General features: G+C 33.7%; 1 protein-coding gene and 1 pseudogene across 3 annotated transcripts; one reads left to right on the top strand and one right to left on the bottom strand.

The window, feature by feature from the left end:
• Positions 1-5: 5 nt before the first annotated feature.
• On the bottom strand, positions 6-16,025 carry KLRK1 (killer cell lectin like receptor K1). Of its 3 annotated transcripts, XM_045873868.3 has the most exons (8): positions 15,871-16,025; positions 14,582-14,688; positions 12,999-13,106; positions 8,431-8,523; positions 7,964-7,999; positions 7,441-7,592; positions 6,782-6,885; positions 7-429 (listed from the first exon to the last, which is right to left on the bottom strand). In XM_045873868.3, the coding sequence occupies exons 2-8, from the start codon at positions 14,619-14,621 to the stop codon at positions 312-314; spliced, it is 651 nt and encodes a 216-aa protein (XP_045729824.1). In that variant the 5' UTR covers positions 14,622-14,688; positions 15,871-16,025; the 3' UTR covers positions 7-311. The 3 variants fall into 3 exon arrangements, with proteins under 3 accessions (XP_045729822.1, XP_045729823.1, XP_045729824.1); XM_045873866.3 differs by lacking the exons at positions 7,964-7,999; positions 8,431-8,523 and having other exon boundaries at positions 6-429; XM_045873867.3 differs by lacking the exons at positions 7,964-7,999; positions 8,431-8,523 and having other exon boundaries at positions 6-429; positions 14,582-14,684; positions 15,871-16,016.
• Positions 16,026-18,397: 2,372 nt separating this feature from the next.
• LOC123839973 (alcohol dehydrogenase class-3-like) lies at positions 18,398-19,047 on the top strand (annotated as a pseudogene).
• Positions 19,048-22,398: the final 3,351 nt, after the last annotated feature.

Here is a 22,398-nt window from a genome sequence, read left to right as displayed (position 1 = left end):
AGATGGAAAAATAATTCAATAACTCTTGGCGGTATTTTCTTCAGGAAGTTTTCTCACAGAAAAAATTCAGAGAATGGCTTATTTTTTTTAAGATTTTATTTTTATTTATTTGAGATAGAGCAAGAGTGAGAGAGTGAGAGAGCAAGAGCAGGGGGAAAGAAAGAGGGAGGATGCTGCTTCAAGGCTCATCCCGGGACTCCAGGATCATGACCTGAGCTGAAAGCAGACACTTAACCAACTGAGCCACCCTGGCGTCCCAAGAATGGCTTTTGTGTTTTTGAATTCTTTATATTTTTATAAATCATAAGCTTTTACGCAATCCTCTGCATGCAGATGTATGTGTTTGGAGTTAAACAGTTTTCGGTATAACCTTTAAAACTTGATCCATAAACTGCACACGTTCCATTCTGCATTTCAACCATTGTTAATCTAGATTAGAAAGAAGGACAAATTATATTTGTGACTTTATTAATACATAAATATAAAAATGCAATAAAATATATTTAAATATAGGTATGGAAATAATATCATTTCAGAAGGTTTTAGGACCATGCCTGGTCTTTCTTAGTTAAAGATACGCAAAATATAGCTAACTCAGTTATAAAAGCAGAAGTTTCATTCTATTATAAATTATATGCCATTATTTTTTTCTACATTGGAAGTTAGTCAATTTAGGAAGTCTGAAATCTCTTGATATATGTACCTGAGTGAAATGAAAGTTTTTAAATGTTTTTTTTTTCAGCAAATAGATTAGAAATGAATTTAGAATTCAATTTAGAAGTCAGCAGATGTCATGTTTTATGCAAAAATAAACAATCTTCTTTGGATATATGCAACTTTACTTGGTAAGGAAATAAAAATTGTAAAATTCTCTTATATATTAAATATGTCTGTGTATATATATATATAAGTATATACACACATACATAAATATAAATATATATGTGTGTGTGTGTGTGTAGGCATTCCATGTAGAGATAGTTATATCTGTGTATCTATTTTGCCTTGGAATCTGGTGATTTGTTTTCTTCCAGGAACAGTTGGGAAATAGAAGGCCAAGGAAAGAGTGAGGATGCATCAGCATGAATATGAACAATAAAATAGTTTGTATTCAAAGGACAAGAGAAGAAACTCAGTCCATAGAAACCACTAACTGCTCTTAGTTGGTCTCAGTCTATGCACATTAGAGTCTCATTTTTAAATCTCATTTTGTTTTTGTATTCCTTCAGTTTCTGTGTGTGTTTCTTATACCATTCATATTCCATGTCTGCCAGAGTGCTGATTATTCTGGATTGTACTTATTTGCTTATAACCATATCTCTAACTGAAGTGTGAAGCCCTTGAAGTTGTGTCCTATTAATCTCTGTCATTATCTCTGCATAGTTCCTGGAAATTGAGTAACACTCAACAAATATTTATCACATGCATAAACTGAAACTTAATTTGCCAATTGTTTTGCTTTTGCTTCTAAAACAAACATTTACACTTGCAGGGTGGAAAATATTGAGATAAGGTGATACAAATTTTATTAGTATTTCTAGAGAATAAACTTTTTTTGTCAAAAATAAAATCTCAAGCCATACAGAAATGAGGTCATCCAAGATCAATTCTAAGGTATACTGGGGCCTTCAAATTCCAAATATATAATGGGGTAGGAGGGTAGTAGTACCTGTTACAATGAATATAAGGGGAGATATGAAAGAAACAGAAGGTTATGCATTGATTACTGCCAACTAACCATTAAAGAAGCAAAGTAAACTTCAAAATCAACGAGAAGAGATTCTTTTTAAAAAGATTGATTTATTTATTTGAGAGAGAGAGGGAGGGAGGAGGGGCAGAGGGAGTGAATTTTCAAGCAGACTCCCCTCTGAGCATGGAGCCCAAGGCAGGGCTCAATCCATGACCCATGAGATCAAGACCTGAGCTGAAACTAAGAGTGGAATGCCTAACCAACTGAGCCACCCAGGTGCCTTGAGAAGAGATTTTTAAAAATCATTTAAAGATAATTCTGGCTGTAGAGTAAGAAAGACACACATTTGAATATCTACCAGAATGATTACTCATTTTATAGCTTAGGTGAATTATTCTACACTCTAAGACTCTGTTCCTAACCAGCAAAATTAGGTTAGAAATGACCCCTGTTATAGAAGTTTTTAAGAGTCCTCAATGAGAAGGTATATATAAAGTGCTTAAAACTATGTCTGACAGAAAGCAGCTAATTAACCCAACATTAACATTAATGTTGTTGTGATGTTTTTATTATGTACTACAGAATTAGAGGTTCAAATAAGTAAAATATACTTGAAATAAAGAATTAAAAACTTTTACAGTTATATATAAGAAAAAGCACCAGTGAACTTCATCCCAATTTTAATTTGCTTAATGTATTTGTGATTGTAGTGTGTCTGAGGGAGGGGAAAGAGAAATGGGAGAGGGACATTTGAAGAAATGATGGTAGTAAATTTTCTAATTTTGTTTGAAAATTATAAACTCATAGATCCAAGAGTCTCAACAAAACACAAGCACAAGAAATAAAAAAATTAAAAAATAAGAAACCCAAAAGTAATCCAAGGCATATTACAACCATTTCTCAAATCCAATTATAAAAACCAAATGGGATTTATTCCTGGGCTGCAAGGTTGGTTCAACATCCTCAAATCAATCAATGTGATATAATACATTAATAAAAGAAAGAACAAGAACCATAGGATCCTCTCAATAGATGCAGAAAAAGCATTTGACAAAGTACAGCATCCTTTCTTGATTAAAACTCTTCACAGGGTAGGGATGGAAGGTACATACTTCAATATCATAAAAGCCATCTATGAAAAACCCACAGAAAATATCATTCTCAATGGGGAAAAACTGAGAGCTTTTCCCCTAAGGTCAGGAACATGGCAAGGATGTCCACTATCACCACTGTTATTCAACATAGTAGTAGAAGTCCTAGCCACAGCAATCAGACAACAAAAAGAAATAAAAGGCATCCGAATCAGCAAAGAAGTCAAATTCTTACTCTTTGCACATGATATGATACTTTATGTGGAAAACCCAAAAGACTCCACCAAAACTGCTAAAACTCATACAGGAATTCAATAAAGTGGCAGGATATAAAATCAATGCACAGAAATCAGTGGCATTCCTATACACCAATAAGACAGAAGAAAGAAAAATTAAGGAGTCGATCCCATTTACAACTGCACCAAAAGCCATAAGGTATCTAGGAATAAGCCTAACTGAAGAGGTAAAGGTTTTGTACTCTGAAAACTATAGAACACTTATGAAAGAAATTGAGGAAGACACAAAGAAATGGAAAAATGTTCCATGCTCATGGACTGGAAGAACAAATATTGTGAAAATGTCTATGCTACCTAGAGCAATCTACACATTTAATGCAATCCTTACCAAAATACCCTCAACTTTTTTCAAAGAAATGGAACAAATAATCCTAAAATTTGTATGGAACCAGAAAAGACCCTGAATAGCTAGAGGAATGTTGAAAAAGAAAAGCAAAGCTGGTGGCATCAGAATTCCGGACTTCCAGCTCTATTACAAAGCTGTCATTATCAAGAATGTATGGTACTGGCACAAAAACAGACACACAGATCAATGGAACAGAACAGAGAGCCCAGAAACAGACCCTCAACTCTATGGTCAACTAATTTTTGACAAAGCAGGAAAGACAGTCTCTTCAACAAATGGTGTTGGGAATACTGGAGAGCCACATGAAGAAGAATGAAACTGGACCATTTCCTTACGCTGCACACAAAAATAGGCTCAAAATGGATGAAAGACGTAAGTGTGAGACAGGAGTCCATCAAAATCCTTGAGGAGAACACAGGCAGCAACCTCTTCGACCTCAGCCACAGCAACTTCTTCCTCGAAACATCGCCAAAGGCAAGGGAAGAAAGGGCAAAAATGAACTATTGGGACTTCATCAAGAGAAAACTTTTGCACAACAAAGGAAACAGTCAACAAAACCAAAAGACAACTGACAGAATGGGCGAAGATATTTGCAAATGACATATCAGATAAAGGGCTAGTATCCAAAATCTATAAAGAACTTATCAAACTCAACACCCAAAGAACAAATAATCCAATCAAGAAATGGGCAGAAGACATGAGCAGACATTTCTGCAAAGAAGACATCCAAATGGCCAACAGACACATGAAAAAGTGCTCAACATCGCTTGGCATCAGGGAAATCCAAATCAAAACCTCAATGAGATACTACCTCACACCAGTCAGAATGGCTAAAATTAACAAGTCAAGAAACTACCGATGTTGGTAGGGATGCGGAGAAGGGGGGACCCTCTTACACAGTTGGTGGGAATGCAAGCTGGTGCAGCCACTCTGGAAAACAGTATGGAGGTTCCTCAAAAAGTTAAAAATAGAGCTACCCTATGACCCAGCAATTGTACTACTGGGTATTTACCCCAAAGATACAAATGTAGTGATACGAAGGGGTACCTGTACCCCAATGTTTATAGCAGCCATGTCCACAATAGCCAAACTATGGAAAGAGCCTAGATGTCCATCAACAGATGAATGGATAAAGAAGATGTGGTGTGTAAGACTGAGGAATCACAGACCTGTACCCCTGAAACAAATAATACATTATATGTTAACAAAAAAAAAAAGAAAGAAAAAAGTGACTCCAACTGTATTCTGTCTATAAGAGTATTCTGTCTATAAAAGTTTACTTTTAATATAAATGCATACATAGGTTAAAAAAAAGGAATGCAAAATAAATACCGCATTGACACTAATCAAGGAGAACCTGGCATACCTATATTTATGATAGACAAAGGAGGATTTCATAGCAGAAAATGTCATTATGGAAAAAGAGCTCATTACATAATGATAAGAGTCATAAATTCATCAAGAGTACATAGCAATCCAAACATTTATCAATAGAACTTCAGAATAATTGAGAAAAATTGTTTGAAATGCAAGTAGAATACATAATTCCATAATTACAGTCCAAGATTTCAATATATGTCTCTCAGTAATTAATAGAATAAGTTGACAGAAAATCAGAAAAGATACAGAAGACTGGAGCAATACTCCCAACTAACTTGACCTAATTGAAATTATAGTACACTCTACCCAAGAATAATGTAATACACATTCTGTTCAAGTGCACACAGAACATTTCAGAAAATAGACCATAGTCTGGTCCATAAAACTAACCTCAATAAATTTAAGTGGATCCAAGTCATACAAACTATGCTCTTTGACCAAGACGGGACTAAATTAGAACTCAATAAAAGAAAAATCTCTGGAAAATTCCTAATGTTGGAAACTAAATAGCACACTTCTGAATAATCCATGGATCAAAGAAGAATACAAAAGGGAATTTAGAAGGTATATTGAACTGAATGAAAATGAAAACACAATATCTCAAAACATGTGAGGATGTTGCTAAATTATCTCACATATTAGTAGCCTGAATGCTTCTATTAGAAAAAAAAAATCAAATTAATAGATCAGTTTTCACTACAAGAAACTATGGTGATTTTCTTTCTCTTTTCTTTAGGGGATAGGTAAATGGGAGTCCTTTAATACAGCTGAAGGTTGAATGAGGAGCCTGTGTGAATGAATACTGAAAGAAATACAGTGGAAGTAGGGAGCAGAAATTAATGAAATAGAAAATTGAAAAATAAGTGGTAAATAAGCACCAAAGTGATGTTCATTATCATTAGTCATTAGCGAAATGCAATTAAAACCACAATGAGATATCACTGCACACCTATTAGAATAGCTAAAATGTAAGGGACTGACTGTAACAAGTGTAGACCAGGATGTAGAGCAACTAGAACACTCACACACTGCTAGTGGGAATGTAAAATGGCACAGCTACTTTGGAAAATAGTTTGGCAGTTTCTTAAAAAGTAAAACACATAACCTATTATATTACCCAACCATTCCGCTCCTAGGTATTAATGTAAGAGAAAAGAAAGCCTATGTTCATACAAAGACTTGTACACAACTATTCATTGCAAGTAGCTTTATTGTTAATAGTCAACAACTGGAAATTACCCACCTATCTATCCATCAGCAGATGAAAGGATAATCAAATTGAGCTACACTCATAAATGGAATCCCTCTCAGGAATAAAAAGAAATTAATTTTTTATACATGCCTTGAGGTGGCTGAATCTCAAAATAATTATGCTGAGTGAAAAAGCCAGATATAAGAATAGTACATATGGCAGAAATCCATTTATATTAAATTCTATAAATTGCAAACTAATCTACAGTGACAGAAAGCAGGTTAGTTGCCTGGGGACAGAAAGAGGTGGGCAGAAAGGGATAGGAAGCAGAGATTACAAGGGTGCAAAGGGAAAGTTTTGCAGGTGATAAATATGTTAATTATTTTGATGTTATTAATGGTTTTGTGGATGTATACATTTCTCAAAATTTATCAAATTGTACACTTTAAGTATGTGTAGTTTATTGATGTAGTTATATCTCAACAATTCAGGTAATAACTTCAAGAAAGAATATCTTTTTGATATTTAACCTCTCTGCTTTAGTCTCCTTATCTGTAAAATGGCCATAGTATTATGTACTGCTAAGCAGTCCTTAGCACGTAGCAAACAATTAATGTAACTCATTATTATTGCTATTGGCTGCTCTGCTCCATAATCTCCTAAATTTAGGTCCCATATTAGAATATGGAAACATCCTGGCATTGTGTGAAATAATGTGATCTTGAATGACCATAGGCACAGCATAGAGACAAATCCACAAATAGACACCTATTGCTACAGACTTACTGGCTGGGCAAGAGAATGGTGCCATCTTCCCACTGCCAAGATCCATTTGCTGGAATTTGTATTAGTCCCATCCAATGATATGACTTCACCAATTTAAAGAAATCCTGTTTGAGACCACAAATAAAATCAGTGCTCAGAATTTTAGTTAATACAAGGCCATAATTATTCAATCATTTTTTCCCCACACTTGGGGAAATGCATTCTGTCCTCTAGTCTAATTCTGACTTAAACACTGTACATAATACCTACAATTTCTGTGCTTTCTTATTTTTATTTATTTTTTTAAATTTTGAATTTTAATTTTTTTAAAAGGGTTTTATTTATCTATTTGAGGGAGAGAGCAAGGGAGAGAGAGAGAGAGAGCATACAAGTGGGGGCGGAGGGCCAGGGGGAGAGGGAGAAGCAGGCTCTCCACTGAGCAAGGGGCCTGACGCAGGGATCCATCCCAAGACCCTGGGATCAGGACCTGACCTGAAGGCAGATGCTTAAGCGACTGAGCCACCCAGGTGCCCAGTGCTTTCTTATTTTTGATGCAGAAAGATTTAGGGTGGATATATCTCAGTCTTAGTGCCTCTCTTATGTTTCAGGTTCATATTCCAGTGATTTGCCTCACATGTTAGGAATGAATATAGGAAAGGAAATTAAAACAAATACTCAACCTGATCCTCTCTGCTGTATATCTTCAGGAGACTGGAATTTTGAGACATACAAGAAGCTTGGCTCTGGTACCAGCTTTTGCTCTCATTAAAAAATTGATAGCAGTTATTTCTATAACATATCCAGTTTTTAGGACATGGGCCACAATAACTTTCTGAAAGAGAGAATATATTCTTAATTCTGTACAAGTCTGAACATTATAACAGATTTTGTCTAGACAGGTTAAATACTCTTTTATTGTAACTCTAACATTCCAGATAAACCAATCTGATCATCTCCAATGACATATCTTTACACATTTATATATATAGAGAGAGAGACAGATGCCAAAACTAAGTATCTTCTTTTTAGAAGCACTCTTTCATTGTTAACAAATAAAAAATATTGGAATGTTATGGCTCATGGACAAGAATTAATAATTTTCTTATACATTCTCTTGTTAACAACATTGGATATATGCCTATACTCAATTATATAGAGATTCATGTAATTTGTGCTTCAAAATATTAAAAAACTTTCACTTACCTTGCAAAGAAATTGGAGCTTCTTGGTTGAATAATGCTATTAAAATAATCATTAAGAGGATTAAGAGGTACCAACTTCCAGTTATAAATTAAGTCATGAGGATGAAAAGTACAGCATAGGGAATATAGTCAATAATATTGTAATAACATTGTATAGTGACAGATGGTGATTACACTCATCACTGTGAGCATGGAGTAATGTATAGAATTGTCAAATCACTATGTTGTACAACTAAAACTAATATAAAACTAATGTAAAACACAGTTCAATAATAAAAAAATCAAAATTATTAAAAGGTTATTAGTAACATAGTCCTAGCAAAAGTAGACACATTTTTACACTAATAGGAAAAACATAAAGACACATACAATGTTGTTATTTTATGTCTCTGTGCTTCTGAATGCTAATCAAAGTAATGCATTGCAATAGATCGAGAATGCTCTATCTACTTCTCTACTATCACTTACAATGTACGATTATGGCACCGCATATCATTACCATTATAATGAAATGGATACCCATGGCTACAGCAATGGCGCGGGCTACCAAAAACGGAGATGCTGTCCAAAAAAAAAAAAAAAAAGGGTGAGAAAGAATAGAAAATAGGATTAAAAAGTTTTGGTATGTTCATGTTTGATATAAATGTTATGAGTGTTTTTTATGGGAGGAGTGATATCAGTACTTTTACCTTAATTATTTTTCTCAGAACAAGTAAAATATGTACTTTGTAAGTGATTAAAAAAAAAAAAGACAATAGAAATGCATATTCCCTCCTGTTTCTCTCTCAAAATTCTCCAGTTCCCTCCCTAGAATAAATCATGGTTATAATTTTTTATTTTTTTTTAATGTAGATACCATAACAAACACAGACAGTTCCCTTCAATCCTTTTTTAAAAACATGTTGAAGAAAGTATGGAAAATATTGTTTTGTTTTGTTTTGTTTTTGCTTAAGAAAATATCTTAGTGATTATTCTATATCATGTCTTATAAAGTCAAAATTTTATATATAGCTGTTTTCATTCCTTTCATTGGTATATGGACAAAATCTATTGACAGACATTTAATTTTTTCCAATGTGTATTTAAATCGTTTCTTAGTTTTGCTATTAGATATAACAATATGAATAACATTTTATATATACCTGTGCATATTTTTGAGTTCCTCTCTAAGAGAAATCCCTGAGAGAGTAATTGCTGAGTCAAAGGGCATTTTCATTTAAAATTTTTGTAATGATTGACATTTTCAGTCCAAAGAAGAAATACCAATTTGTTTAGTACCAAAATAAATTTAAAAGGCTGTTTGCTCACATCTTCTCTGCATTAAATATTATTCACATTTTAAAATGTATAAATCTTATAAGCAATATTTTTAATTTAAATTTTATTTTTTCTCTTATGAATAAGATTGGCATTTACTATGGTTAAATAATGTTTTTATTTTATTTCTCTGAGACTTCTCTTGTTTGTATTGAGTACCTAGTTCCTTTTTTACTTTTTGGGTTAAGGATATTAGTTCATTTCTTACCATATGTTTTGCAAACATACATCTCAGGTATTTTTGTTTTGACATTATGAAATTGTGGGGGTGCTGAAATGCATAATGGTTGACTTGATCAAATTTTCCTTTATGGCTGATTCTTTTTTGGATATGAATAAAATGTCTTCATTATTCTGAGTTTATAAAGTATATTACACTCATGTGTCATCATGTTATATGGTTTCCTTTTTTATCTGACCTGTTTGGTATTTGTGTGTGTGTGTGTAATAAATAAGGTAGGAACTTAAATTTATAATTTTTTTCCCAAATGGGCACTGAATTTTTCTAACATCACTTATTGAATAAGTCAATGTATTCTCATTGATATGAAATACCACCTTTAGCATGTAATACATTCATATTTGTATTTTCATTTATCCCTATATTCTTTACGTGTTTTTCATTCAAACTATATGTAGAATTCCCTTAGTTTTATAATATGCTTGAGTTTTTCACCATATCCACAATTGTATATTACATTTCTTTTTCAGAATAATTTGGCTATCATTACACTTTACATGTACCTTAAGAACTTAAAAAAAAAAAAGAACCTTAAGCTTTTCAAGAACATGTACTTTTAAAATATGGTAATTTATCTTTCAATAGAGTCACATTAAATGCATAAATATATGGAGATAATTTACTTCTTTAAAATGTCTTTTCCCATTATGCATGTCTTATTTTATGTTCATCAACACAGCTTTAAATTAATAGGTTTACTTCTAGGGTTTCTAATTAAAAAGTTTATTTCTGTCTTTTCAAAAAAATTTTGGTGTTATATATATGACATTTTTGTTTCATCACATTTTTCTTGTTTTTGTAGTTAAAGCAATTGATTTTTATATCTTATTTTCAATCAAGTCCTCGTATCAGATTTCCTTATTGTTTGTCATATTTTGGGGTGAAGCTTTTGAGGGCTTTTTAAAGTATTTTAAATTACAAATTTTTGCAAATAATATTAATTTTGCCTTTTTATTGTAATTTCATATCATTTGCTTTTTTCTTTTTCTTGGTTATTCATGTTGGCTAGCACCAGCAGAACAATTAATATTACTCAACAGCAATGATAGCAAAAATTCTTGCCTTTTCTAACTATAATGAAAATGCTACTAACATTTATCAATAAGCATAATGATATCTTCTGAATATATATATATATTTGAAAAACAGTATTTATATTTTAGAGATTTTAAAAATTAAGTCCTTTTTAAGAATTCACAGTGATTTTTATCCAAAACCTTTTTAACATTATGCATATGATCATGCAATCTTTCCCCTTTGATGACTACATATGGCACATTTCCATTCCTATAATCAACTCATAAGGTGGTGCTATCTGATAATCATTTATTTTTTAATATTTAATGAGAATTCATAGGTGAGAAGTCTGCTGTTTTCCTTTCTGTGTAAGCTATTTCAGGCTCTATTTTCAATGATATTCTGGCTTGATAAAAGACAGCTTGTCTTCATCAGTGCATTCTGAAACATTTCTGTGAATGGCAATCAAATTGTTGCTTCCACACCTTTTAAGAACAGAACTCTGAAAGATATTTTGTATTTCCCTTATCTTTTGTTTCCATTTCTATTTATTCCTCCTTATATTTAGTTGTTCAGTGCTCTCTTAGAAACTGCTGTCTCACATTCAATGCAATTTCTAGCAAGATTCCAACAGCATTTTTCACAGAGCTAGAATAAACAATCCTAAACTTTGTATGGAACCATGAGAGACTCCGAATACCCAAAGCAAACTTGAGAAAGAAAAGCAAAACTGGAAGCATTACAGTTCCGGACTTCAAGTTATACTACAAAGGTGTAGTGATCAAAACAGTATGGTCCTGACACAAAAATAGACACATAGATCAATAGACTAGAATAGAAAATCCAGAAATCAACCCACAACTCTAAGGTTAACCAATATTTAGCAAAGCAGGAAAGAGTATCCAATGGAAAAAGGACAGTCTCTTCAATAAATGGTGTTGGGAAAACTGGAGAGCAACATGCAGAAGAATGAAACTGGACCACTTTCTTACACCATATACAGAAATAAATTCAAAATTGATGAAAGACCTAAATGTGAGACAGGAAACCATGAAAATCCTAGAGGAGAACAGAAGCAGTAAACTCTTTTGACATCGGCTGTAGCAACTTCTTACTAGTATGTCTCCTGAGGCAAGGGAAACAAAAGCATAAATAAACTATTGGAACTTGTCAAAATAAAAAGCTTCTTCACAGTGAGGGAAACACTCAACAAAACTAAAAGGCGACCTACAGAATGGGAAAAGATATTTGCAAATGACATATCTGATAAAGGGTGAGTATCCAAAATATATGAAGAACTTATAAAAATCAACACCCAAAAAACAAATAACCCAGTTAAAATGGGCAGAAGGCATGAATAGACATTTTCCAAAGAAGACATCCAAGTGGTCAACAGACACATGAAAAGATGCCCAACATCACTCATCATCAGGGAAATACAAATCAAACTATGATTAGAAATAACCTGACACCAGTCAAAATGGCTAAAATGAACAACACAGGAAACAAGAGATGTTTGTGAAGAATTGGACAAAAGGGAACCCTATGCATTGTTGGTAGGAATGCAAACTGGTGTAGCTACTGTGGAAAAAAGTATGACGGTTCCTCAAAAAGTAAAAAATAGAACTATCCTACAATCCAACAATTGTACTACTAGGTATTTACCCAAAGGATGCAAAAATAACTAATTCAAAGGGATAGATGCACCCTGATGTTTACAGCAGCATTATCAACAATAGACAGATTATGGAAAGATCACAACTGTCCATTGACTGATAAATGGATAAAGAAGTGTGTGCGTGTGTGTATAGTGGAATATTACTCAGCCATCATAAAGAATGAAATCTTGCCATTTGCAATGATGTGGGTGGAGCTAGAGAGTTTTATGCCAAATAAAATCAGTCAGTCAGAGGAAGACAAATACGATATGATTTCACTCATATGTGGAAATTAAGAAACAAAACAAATGAACATGGGGGGAAAAAAGGCAAACCAAGAAACAGACTCTTACCTATAGAGAAAAAACTGATGGTTACCAGAGGGGAGGTGGGTAGGGGCTGGGCAAGATAGATGATAGGGATTAAAGAGAGCACTTGTGATGAGTACCGGGTGTTGTATGTAAGTATTGAATCACTAAATTCTAAACCTGAAACTAATATTACACCATATGTTAACTAACTGGAATTTAAATAAAAACTTGAAAAAAATATCAAGAAACTGCTGTTTCAGTTGCTATTATTATGTTAATGATAATCTCATCCTTTGTAGGGCATGAAAAAATCCTAAACTGAACAATTTCTGCTAATTGTATTATATATTCCAATATTATACTAGAGTTAATTTCATTTCTGCTTTTCTCATTAAGGTAAAAGAAACTGAATGCTTATCACTGATCTAATCATATAGATTCCAAGATTCACCTCACTATACTGAGAGAAGACAAATGGAATATTGAACTTACGGTTTTCTCCACATTTCCTTGTGATTAATGTAGACTTTCTCTTTTGCCATTGTGGAGAAGTACCATGCTTTACCAGTTCAGAGTTATAATTATGGATTTCATTCACCTCTAGAGAAAAACAATTCAGGTCAATAGAAGTCATAGACTTTCAGTCCCTTGGGTCACAATTTTTTATAATTTAACTTGCCATACTATTCATATCCTTTTTTAAAGTATAACATCAAGTTACTTTTGTTTTATATTACTTCATTATTATGATTTTTGCACTTCATAATATGAATAAAATTATTTTTATTCTATGGCAAAATCTTTTTTTTTCTTAATATTGTATTTATTTTGACAGAGAGAAAGAGAGAGTACAAGCAGGGGGAGCAGCAGGCAGAAGGAGAGGGAGAAGCAGGCTCCCTCAACAGGGAGCCCGATGTAGGGCTCCATCCCAGGGCCCTGGGATCATGACCTGAGCTGAAGGCAGACGCTTAACTGTCTGAGCCACCTAGGCACCCCTCTATGGCAAATTATCTTTAGCAAGATCTTATGTACCATAAAATAAGTTAATTCTTAGTGTGTAATAAAATCTAACATTAAAATAAAGACAGTGTATAATAAAAAAGACAGGGGCCTAGGGAGTTAGACATGTGTTTAATTCATAGAGCCACATTTGCTAAGTTAATAACTTCATGAATTACACAAAAAAAAAAAAAAGAAAAAAGAAAAAGAAAGGAAAAGTAAAGAGGAAACAAAGGAAAAAAGGAAAGAAAAGAACAAAGGACATCAACACAACCTGTTATGAGTACTTTAAAAAGTGAAATTAAATAATATTCATTTAGAATCAATAATGTTAATCATGTAGTAAACAGTAAATGCCTTTCTTTTTTTTAGTGAAGGACATACAAATAATAAGGTGTAAAATTTCAAAATAAATACCAATAATCTTGCCTTTGAACAAAACAAGTAAAAAACAACTTTGCTCTCTTCTTGAAATAGTAATCATTACTGAATATGTAAAAACTTTTTATAATGAAATGTTAATACTAATTATCTTTTATACCTAAAATTAAACTAAAGCATTGTTTATACATACCATATGTAACTTAATTATCAAACATGTGAAGAGGGTAGGTATTATTTTATGGATGAAGAAATTGAATGTTATAGGCAGCCAAAGTCATATTTGTATTTAATATAATGCTAGAAATAGAAATCTACTAATGTAAATATAGCATGTTTTATATCTCCGTTTGATAGAGAAAGGAAACTCAAGTGCATAGAAGCTGTGGATTGTCCCAGATCTCAAAACTAGAGACTAGTAAAAGTTTGACTAAAATTTTTCTAACTCCAAATCCTTATGCTGTCACTATTTCAGGCTACCTCAAATTGTGAAAGATTTTACTTTATGTAGTTAATGAAACAAGGGGAGAAAAAGTTCTCAAGTTTTTGAAAACTCCATTTAAAATATAACATGAAATGAACGATAAGTGAATCAGAGTAATTTGATTTCTTATGCCTTGTATGCTAGTGTCAAATTCTGGGTATCTCAAAATTATATACAGGCCAAACTGCACATTTATGTGGAGAACACATACCCATGTTGTGACCAGCCCACCGATCTCGGATCAACTTCATTGTTTGATTATGACTATTTACTCCAGAGATGAATCAAAAATCTTCATTTTGAAGATGACAGATCTTCCTTAGAAAAACAAGAATACAAAAATATCTCTCCCATTCATATATATAAAGGGGAAAAATGAAAATAAGAGTTCATACAAAACCAGGCAAAATTAATTTTTTATGTATCTCTTGGTTATAAAATAATAAATAATTATTTCAAAAATATAATGGGTGTTTTTAATTCACCTACATTAAGCTACTTAACCAAAAATATTTTCCATCACAGATCTTGAATGACAACACATATAGTTTTCTATTTATAGTTATTTTATTTAGTGACAATTTTTTTTGGCAAGGCAAATTTGGGTAAGATATATGAATATTTGGATGTTTGTTCCTAATACATATTAATTCAACTTCTGTCCATATTATCATCATTATTATCATCATCACCACCATCATCTTCATCTACAAGTTATCACCATCATTATTAGCAAAAATAATCTCATGTTTATATAGCAACATTTTACAGCGTCTAGAAGAGCTCTCAGAGAGAAATGACTATTTAGGGGCGCCTGGGTGGCTCAGTCATTAAGCATCTGCCTTGGTCTCGGGTCGTGGTCCCAGGATCCCAGGATGGAGCCCCGCATTGGGCTCTGTGCTCAGTGGAAAGCCTGCTTCTCCCTCTCCCACTCCCCCTGCTTGTGTTCCCTCTCTCGCTATGTCACTCTCTGTCAAATAAATAAATAAAATCTTAAAAAAAAAAGAAATGACTATTTAATAAATATACATAATGAATAGATTTTAAAAAAGCTGTTTCATATTTGATCATGGTAGTAAGAAGTAACAACATGTTTTTTTCATTTTGCAAATAAAGTTGTGTATCACAGAAGATAAGTGCCTTGCTCAAGAACAGAAAATTCCCATGTGTGAATTCAAACGGAAATTCAATCCTCTAATCACAAATGTAGATTTATTCCTCTAGTTTTGTTTAATGACAAGACTCCATCTTACAGCAACATCATAATGTCTTATTCTTCAGTAAATATATCCTGCCTACTCACCACTGAATACAGTGAAAACCATTTTAAACTTCAGAAGTAAGAAGCATCCCTTGACCTCCGTAATTCTATTGAAAGAAGCAGTTATAATTACCTTATGTTGTAAATATTTTTGGAAACTTTCTTGAGTTTGAAACCTCAAGAATTTCTCATTTCTTGAATAACAGTTGTTAGAAACACAAACACACACAGAAACACACCTGATCAAAGAAAGAAGGTCTTGATTCTTGCGGATAAAAGTCTCCTTTACAAATGAAAAATTTAGACATGTCTTGAGTTATCACTTTAGAACTAAAACTAGAGATGTACAGTCAATTCTGATTCCTGAGAAAGATATGACAAATGCTACTGTAATCTCATCTTGTGAAGAAGCATAACACAAACCACATTACTTCCACTTTATCACAGCACAGAAAACTCTACTAAGTGTGAAATAAATGCAAGGTGTTAACATGATTTTATGACTTAAATGATCAATGCAGTGATAAGAAGTTTCCTAGAGTTTTGAGAAACAATGGTGGGCTTAGATCATCTCTTTCTGAATTAAAAGTGAAAAGTTGTTCTAAAATATGGTTGTAAGTACTGTGTGGGAAAAAAAGAAAATTAAGTTACCTTCATAATCATATTATACACATGCTGTTATAAATTCAAATGGAATCAAGTATGCTGTATCATATAAGTCGGAACCATAGAAAGATATCTTTCATACATATACACATATATAATTATATGCACACACATAAATGCATACAAGTATATAGACATCTATGTGTACACACATGACCTTTTAACTATAAAAATATAAAATGCATATAAAATAAAAGTTCTATAATGAACCATCATATGCCTAGCTTCAACAATTATCAGTTTGTGGTTAATATGACTTCATTTATGATATATGCGGTGTCTCACACCCATCTCTGTGCCTATTAAATAGGGCCTTTTCTCTACTTTCCTTGTGAACATCACTCATTATATTACTCTCTATTTCTCAGAACATTAGCACCAAATCTTATGCCAGAATAGCAGTATAATCAACTAATGTCTTAGTGTTCTGGTTTTCAGCTACTCACAATTGTTGTTGCATTAAAAAGTGATAAAGAGGACTGCCACACCCAAAAGGAGCCTGTGGAGAAAGGGGAACCCTCTTACACTCTTGGTGTGAATGCAAACTGGTACAGCCATTCTGAAAAACAGTATGGAGATTCTTCAGAAAGTTAAAAATAGAGCTATCCTATGACCTAGCAATTGCACTACTAAGTATTTATCCAAAGGATACAAAACAGTGATTCAAAGGGGCATCTTCACCCCAATGTTTATAGCAGCAATGTCTACAATAGTAAACTATGGAAAGAGCCCAGATGCCCATCGACAGATGAATGGATAAAGAAGATGTAGCATATCTATACAATGGAATATTACTCAGCCATCAAAAAAGAGAAATCTTACCATTTGCAACGACATGGATGGAACTAGAGGGTATTATGCTGAGCGAACTAAGTTAACCAGAGAAAGACAATTATCATATGATCTCACTCATATCTGGAATTTAAGAAACAAGGCAGAGGATCATAGGGGAAGAGAGGAAAAAATGAAACAAGATGAAACCAGAGAGGGAGACAAACCATAAGAGATTCTTTTGTTTTTTTTTTTTAAGATTTTATTTATTTGACAGAGAGAGACACAGCGAACGAGGGCACACAAGCAGAGGGAGTGGGAGAGAGAGAAGCAGGCTTCCCACCGAGCAGGGAGCCCGATGCAGGGCTTGATCCCAGGATCCTGGGATCATGACCTGAGCCAAAGGCAGACGCTTAATGACTGAGCCACCCAGGCGCCCCAAGAGATTCTTAATCATAGGAAACAAACTGAGGGTTGCTGGATTAGAGGTTGGTGGGGGGAAGAGGTAACTGGGTGATGGGCATTAAGGAGGGCATGTGATATAATGAGCACTGGGTGCTATATGCAACTGATGAGTCATTAAACTCTACCTCTGCAGCTAGTAATACACTATATGTTAATTAATTGATTTTGAATAAAATTTAAAAAAAGACATAATGACTAAATGTACTATGGTATCCTGGCTGGGATAGTGAAACAGAAAAAAATATTAAGTAAAAACTAAGGAAATCTGAATAAACTATGTTCTTTATTTAATAATATATCAGTATCAGTTCATTCACTATGACAAGTGTGTCATACTAATGTAAGCTATTAATACAGGAAACTGGAGATGGGGTATATGGGAACTCTCTTTATTACCTTTGTAATTTTTCTGTAAATTTAATACCATTATAAAATAAAAAGATTTAAAAATAAGTATTGGGGCTTCTTTAGAATGTTATAATAACAACAACGATAATAATTTTATTAGTATAATACATATGGGAGACTTTAAAGAAAACAAAAAACCACTCTGAAAGGAAACATCTAAAAAAATCACTCACTCATATTACCTCTCACTGAACATGAGCTCGTGAAAACAAACTTTAATCAGTAAATCTATAATCAGTCTATTCAATCAGTAAGAGCTAATGATTAGTCAATAATCTTTAGCTAATAGAACAATTAAACACTGTAAAAATCTATGTACAATATGGATGCGATAAAAATAATATAAGCAAAAGTGGATTCGGCAAAGTTTGACAAGGCTAGAAAAAATTTTAATGAAATCAGTAGGGTATTTAAAATCTTCCCATGTGGGGCCCCTCACTGACCCAGCCCAAGGCTATGGTGAGCCAGGTTATCAAGTGCAAGGCTGCAGTGGCCTGGGAGGCAGGAAAACCTCTCTCTATAGAGGAGGTAGGGGCAGCATCCCCAAAGGCTCATGAAATTCGAATTAAGATTATTGCCACTGCAGTTTGCCACACCAATGCCTATACCCTGAGTGGGGCTGATCCTGAAGGGAGTTGTCCAGTGATCCTGGGACATGAAGGTGCTGGAATTGTGGAAAGTGCTGGGGAAGGAGTTACTAAGCTGAAGGCAAGTGATACTGTCATCAGTGTAGAGAACGCAAATTTTGTCTAAACCCTAAAACAAACCTTTGCTAGAAGATAAGAGTTATTCAGGGGAAAGGATTAATGCCAGGTGGTACTGGCAGATTTACTTGCAAAGGAAAGACAATTTTACATTACATGGGAACCAGCACATTTTCTGCATAGACAGTTGTGCCTGATATCTCTGTTGCTAAAATTGATCCTTTAGCACCTTTGGGTAAAGTCTGCCTTCTGGGTTGTGGCATTTCAACTGGTCATGGTGCTGCTGTAAATGCTGCCAAGGTGGAGCCTGGTTCTGATGTGGGAACCAAAGGCAGAAGAAAAATTATTAAATTTCCTTACTACCTGCAGCCCATTGACAAGTCATTGAAACAGGCAGAGTGATGACTGCCTCCCCCCCACCCCCCCCCCCCAGGATCCTGTAAGTCTACTTTAAGGTATAAGAATTCCTCTGGAAACTTCCTTTATCTCTAAACCCTCCAAGATACGTGTTGGCAATCACACCCCAAGCACATGGCCCACCGATATACATCTGAAGGGTCTCATGACTAAGGTTTTATTAGACAGTAATAAATGACACTTTCCCAACAATAGCCAGTCCCCTCAAGGTCCTGGAAACCTTGCTTCCAAAATTCCTTAGAGACTTAACGCTATCCCTAACTCCCTCCCAACTTGAAAGTATATAATGGGCCACTCCTCATGACCCCATTGCAGCTCTTTCTGCCCACGGATCCTGTCCCCGTGCTTTAATAAGACCACCTTTTTGCAGCAAAGATGTCTCAAGAATTCTTTCTTGGACGTTGGCTTTGAACCCTAGTAACGTCTTTCCTACATCAGCTCTACTTGTACCATGTTTGGCCTAGGAGGAGTTGGATTGGCGGCTATCATGGGCTACAGGTGGCTGGTGCATCCCAGATCACTGGTGTGGACATCAATAAAGATAAATTCACAAGGGCCAAGGAGTTTGGAGTCTCTGAATGTATTAACCCCCAGGATTTCAGTAAACCCATCCAGGAAGGTACAATTCATAACTCTCTAATCAAGGACCAGGCTGATACAGTCATAAATCTGTTTCCTGAACTCTCCTTCACATGAATAATTGCCAGCTCATTAAGGAACATTCTGGCATAATAAAAGTCATTTCTGAAAAAAAAAAAATCTCCCCAATGGATAACACAAAAGCCAAATAGTTTTACAGGAGAGAAATAATAAACTTTTGAAAAAAAGATCATTATAATTCATGAAAACACTTCTAGATGGTATGGATAAAAGGAATAGTTGTCATTTCTTTCACTAAAATAGAATTAATTACCTTGGTGCCTAAATTAGATGAGAATATGTTAAGAAAGGAAAAAGAAAAGTCAAACTCATTTATGAAAATTGTTGCAAAATCCTAAAATAGTGCTAAACCAAATCAGTGTATAAAACTCATATAGGTAATCAAATTGAGTTTATTTCACAATTGTGGTAATAGTTTTCCTTTGAAAGAAAAATCATTAAATGTAATTTACTATAAACAATAGTCTAAAGAAATAGAACAGGATTGCATCAAGGTAGAAAGCCCATTTGCTATAATTCAAAACCTTTTCATGATAAAAACAATCTTTAGCATACATATGAGAAGACTTACATAAACATCATTCTTAATTTGGAGACATTAATAGTCTTTTAGAAATCCATGAAAGCAAACAATCACTAATATCACTTCTTTTCAATGTCATTGTAGATATTTTTCAGCACATTTAAGACCACCGTGGGAAATTAAAGAGATAAGGACTTAAACATTTTTTTTTTCTGATGATATGTTCATCTATATTATGGGGAGGAAGACATTTCTCTGATGTATGGTCATTTTGGTTGAACTTAGAATCAAACTGGCTTGAGACAGACTAACAGGAGAAAATCAAATTTAATAGGTATATGTATGGGGAATCCACAGACAAAAAAATTCTAAGGACAATGAGGCAACATGAAACTTATATGAGTAAAGGAGAGGGGGAGGGCCTAGGATACAAAAGGGAGAAAACTCATTAGCAAGAAAGTAAAAGGAGATGTTTGAAAAAACAAGGTTACTCTATTATGCAGATAAGTTCCTTAGGTAAAGGGGAGTCTGTTAATAGCTCTCTTCTTGATACAGGCTCTCTTTTCCAGTGTAAATTTAGGCAGTTGAGGAGGAGACAGATCTGTTCCTGTATCTGCTGGGTTTTTACTTTTACTTTTTTTTTTTTTTAATTTAAGTAAGTTCTATGTTCAACATGGGGCTTGAACTCATTATCTTAAGATCAAGAGTCACAGGGGTTTTGATTACTTTTAACTCAAAATAATCTCTATGCCAAAGTGGCCCATCTTGGGGCAGCCTGGTCTGGGCCCCTACAGCATAGAAAATTAAAAAAATAGTTTAATGATCAGTTAATAGAAATAATATTAATATAACTGAATGTAGCATTAACTTGCAAAAACTACTACATTAAACATCACTAATAAACAAAAAAATTAATCTTTAAAAATATATCATTAACAATGACAATAGAAAGTAAGGTGCTTATGAGTAAATCTAACAGAAATAGAGAAGATATACATGGAACTTACATAACTCCTATAATATTTTTTTTAAAACCCTAAATTTTGATAGAACTACTGGATCTTATAAAGATGTCAATTAATCCTAAAATGTTTCAGAGAGTCAATTTAATTCCAATTAATATCCTAGGTTTTATTGTATGAACTACAAAATAGGATTCTAAATATTCATAAATTGCAAAAGCCAATAGTCTTATTGCTATTGCAGAATAAAAGGTGGGGGGTCTTGTCCTACTGATGTTAAGACCTTGTTTAAAGCTATGTTAAGTAAGACAAAATGATAGAAGAACATAGACAAAGCAGACAAACTGAAAAAGAGAAAAGATACAGACAAGGAAAAGTTATGTGCACAGATGAAAAAAGTATATGAGGTAGCATTGCAGATAAAGTAGAAAATGACATACCATTAAGTAATTAGTGCTGAAAAGTTGTTTTAACAATATAAAAATATAAAATTTGATCTTTACCATATGCAGAAGAATTAGGAACTTAAACACAGACCCCTGGTGTGTGTATAAGAAATAAACATATGAGGGGCACCTGGATGGCTCAATCAGTTGAGTGTCTGACTCATGATTTTGGCTCAGGTCATGATCTCAGGATCGTGAGATCGAGCACTACATTGGGCTCCACGCTGGGCAGGGGGCCTGCTTAAGATTCTCTCTCTCTCCCTCGCCCTCTGACCCTCCCTCCCCCGCTCACACTCTCAATCTCTATCAAAAAAAAAAAAGAGAGAGAGAGAGAGAAGTAAATATATGAGAGTTGATACCAATTCATAAGATTGGCTCAGGATACATTTTATTTATATTCATTTATTCAGAATATTGGAAAAATACAAAGTAAGATAATAAAAGAATATGTAAAAAAAAGAATATGTAAAATTTTAAGAAATGTAAAGTTATCAAACTCAAAATTCCTAAAGCTACAGTCAGGAAAGAAGGCAAACTATATGTGGTCATATGTTTCAAGGTTAGACAATAAACAAGTTTGCTCAACATACTTCTTTTAGTGACTACTATTTGCTAGGTGTTTTTCTAGGCCTTGGGAACGCTGAAGTAAACAATCCCAAAAAAATTTCTTGCCCTTGTGGAGTTTACATGTTAGAGTAGGTGATGGAAAATGCACAAATAAATATGAAGCAAGTTCAAGAATAAA

This window comes from Mirounga angustirostris, unplaced genomic scaffold (genome assembly GCF_029215605.1).
Source record: "Mirounga angustirostris isolate CCGP_5_RB_7025 unplaced genomic scaffold, mMirAng1.0.hap1 SCAF_5, whole genome shotgun sequence".
Classification (NCBI taxonomy): Eukaryota; Metazoa; Chordata; class Mammalia; order Carnivora; family Phocidae; genus Mirounga; species Mirounga angustirostris.
Note: the sequence above shows the minus strand (reverse complement) of the source record. Positions and strands in the feature narration are given on the sequence as shown.

What these genes read in the sequence shown, in the direction of transcription:
- KLRK1 (XM_045873868.3), bottom strand. Translation starts at nt 14,621, where the DNA reads ATGAAGTTGATCCGAGATCGGTGGGCTGGTCACAACATGG. An exon ending in AGCTCCAATTTCTTTGCAAG is followed by an intron (nt 7,593 to 7,963) that starts GTAAGTGAAAGT and finishes TCTCTCTTTCAG; the next exon opens with AAAGTTATTGTGGCCCATGT. An exon ending in TATACAGCAGAGAGGATCAG is followed by an intron (nt 6,886 to 7,440) that starts GTTGAGTATTTG and finishes GGTCTCAAACAG; the next exon opens with GATTTCTTTAAATTGGTGAA.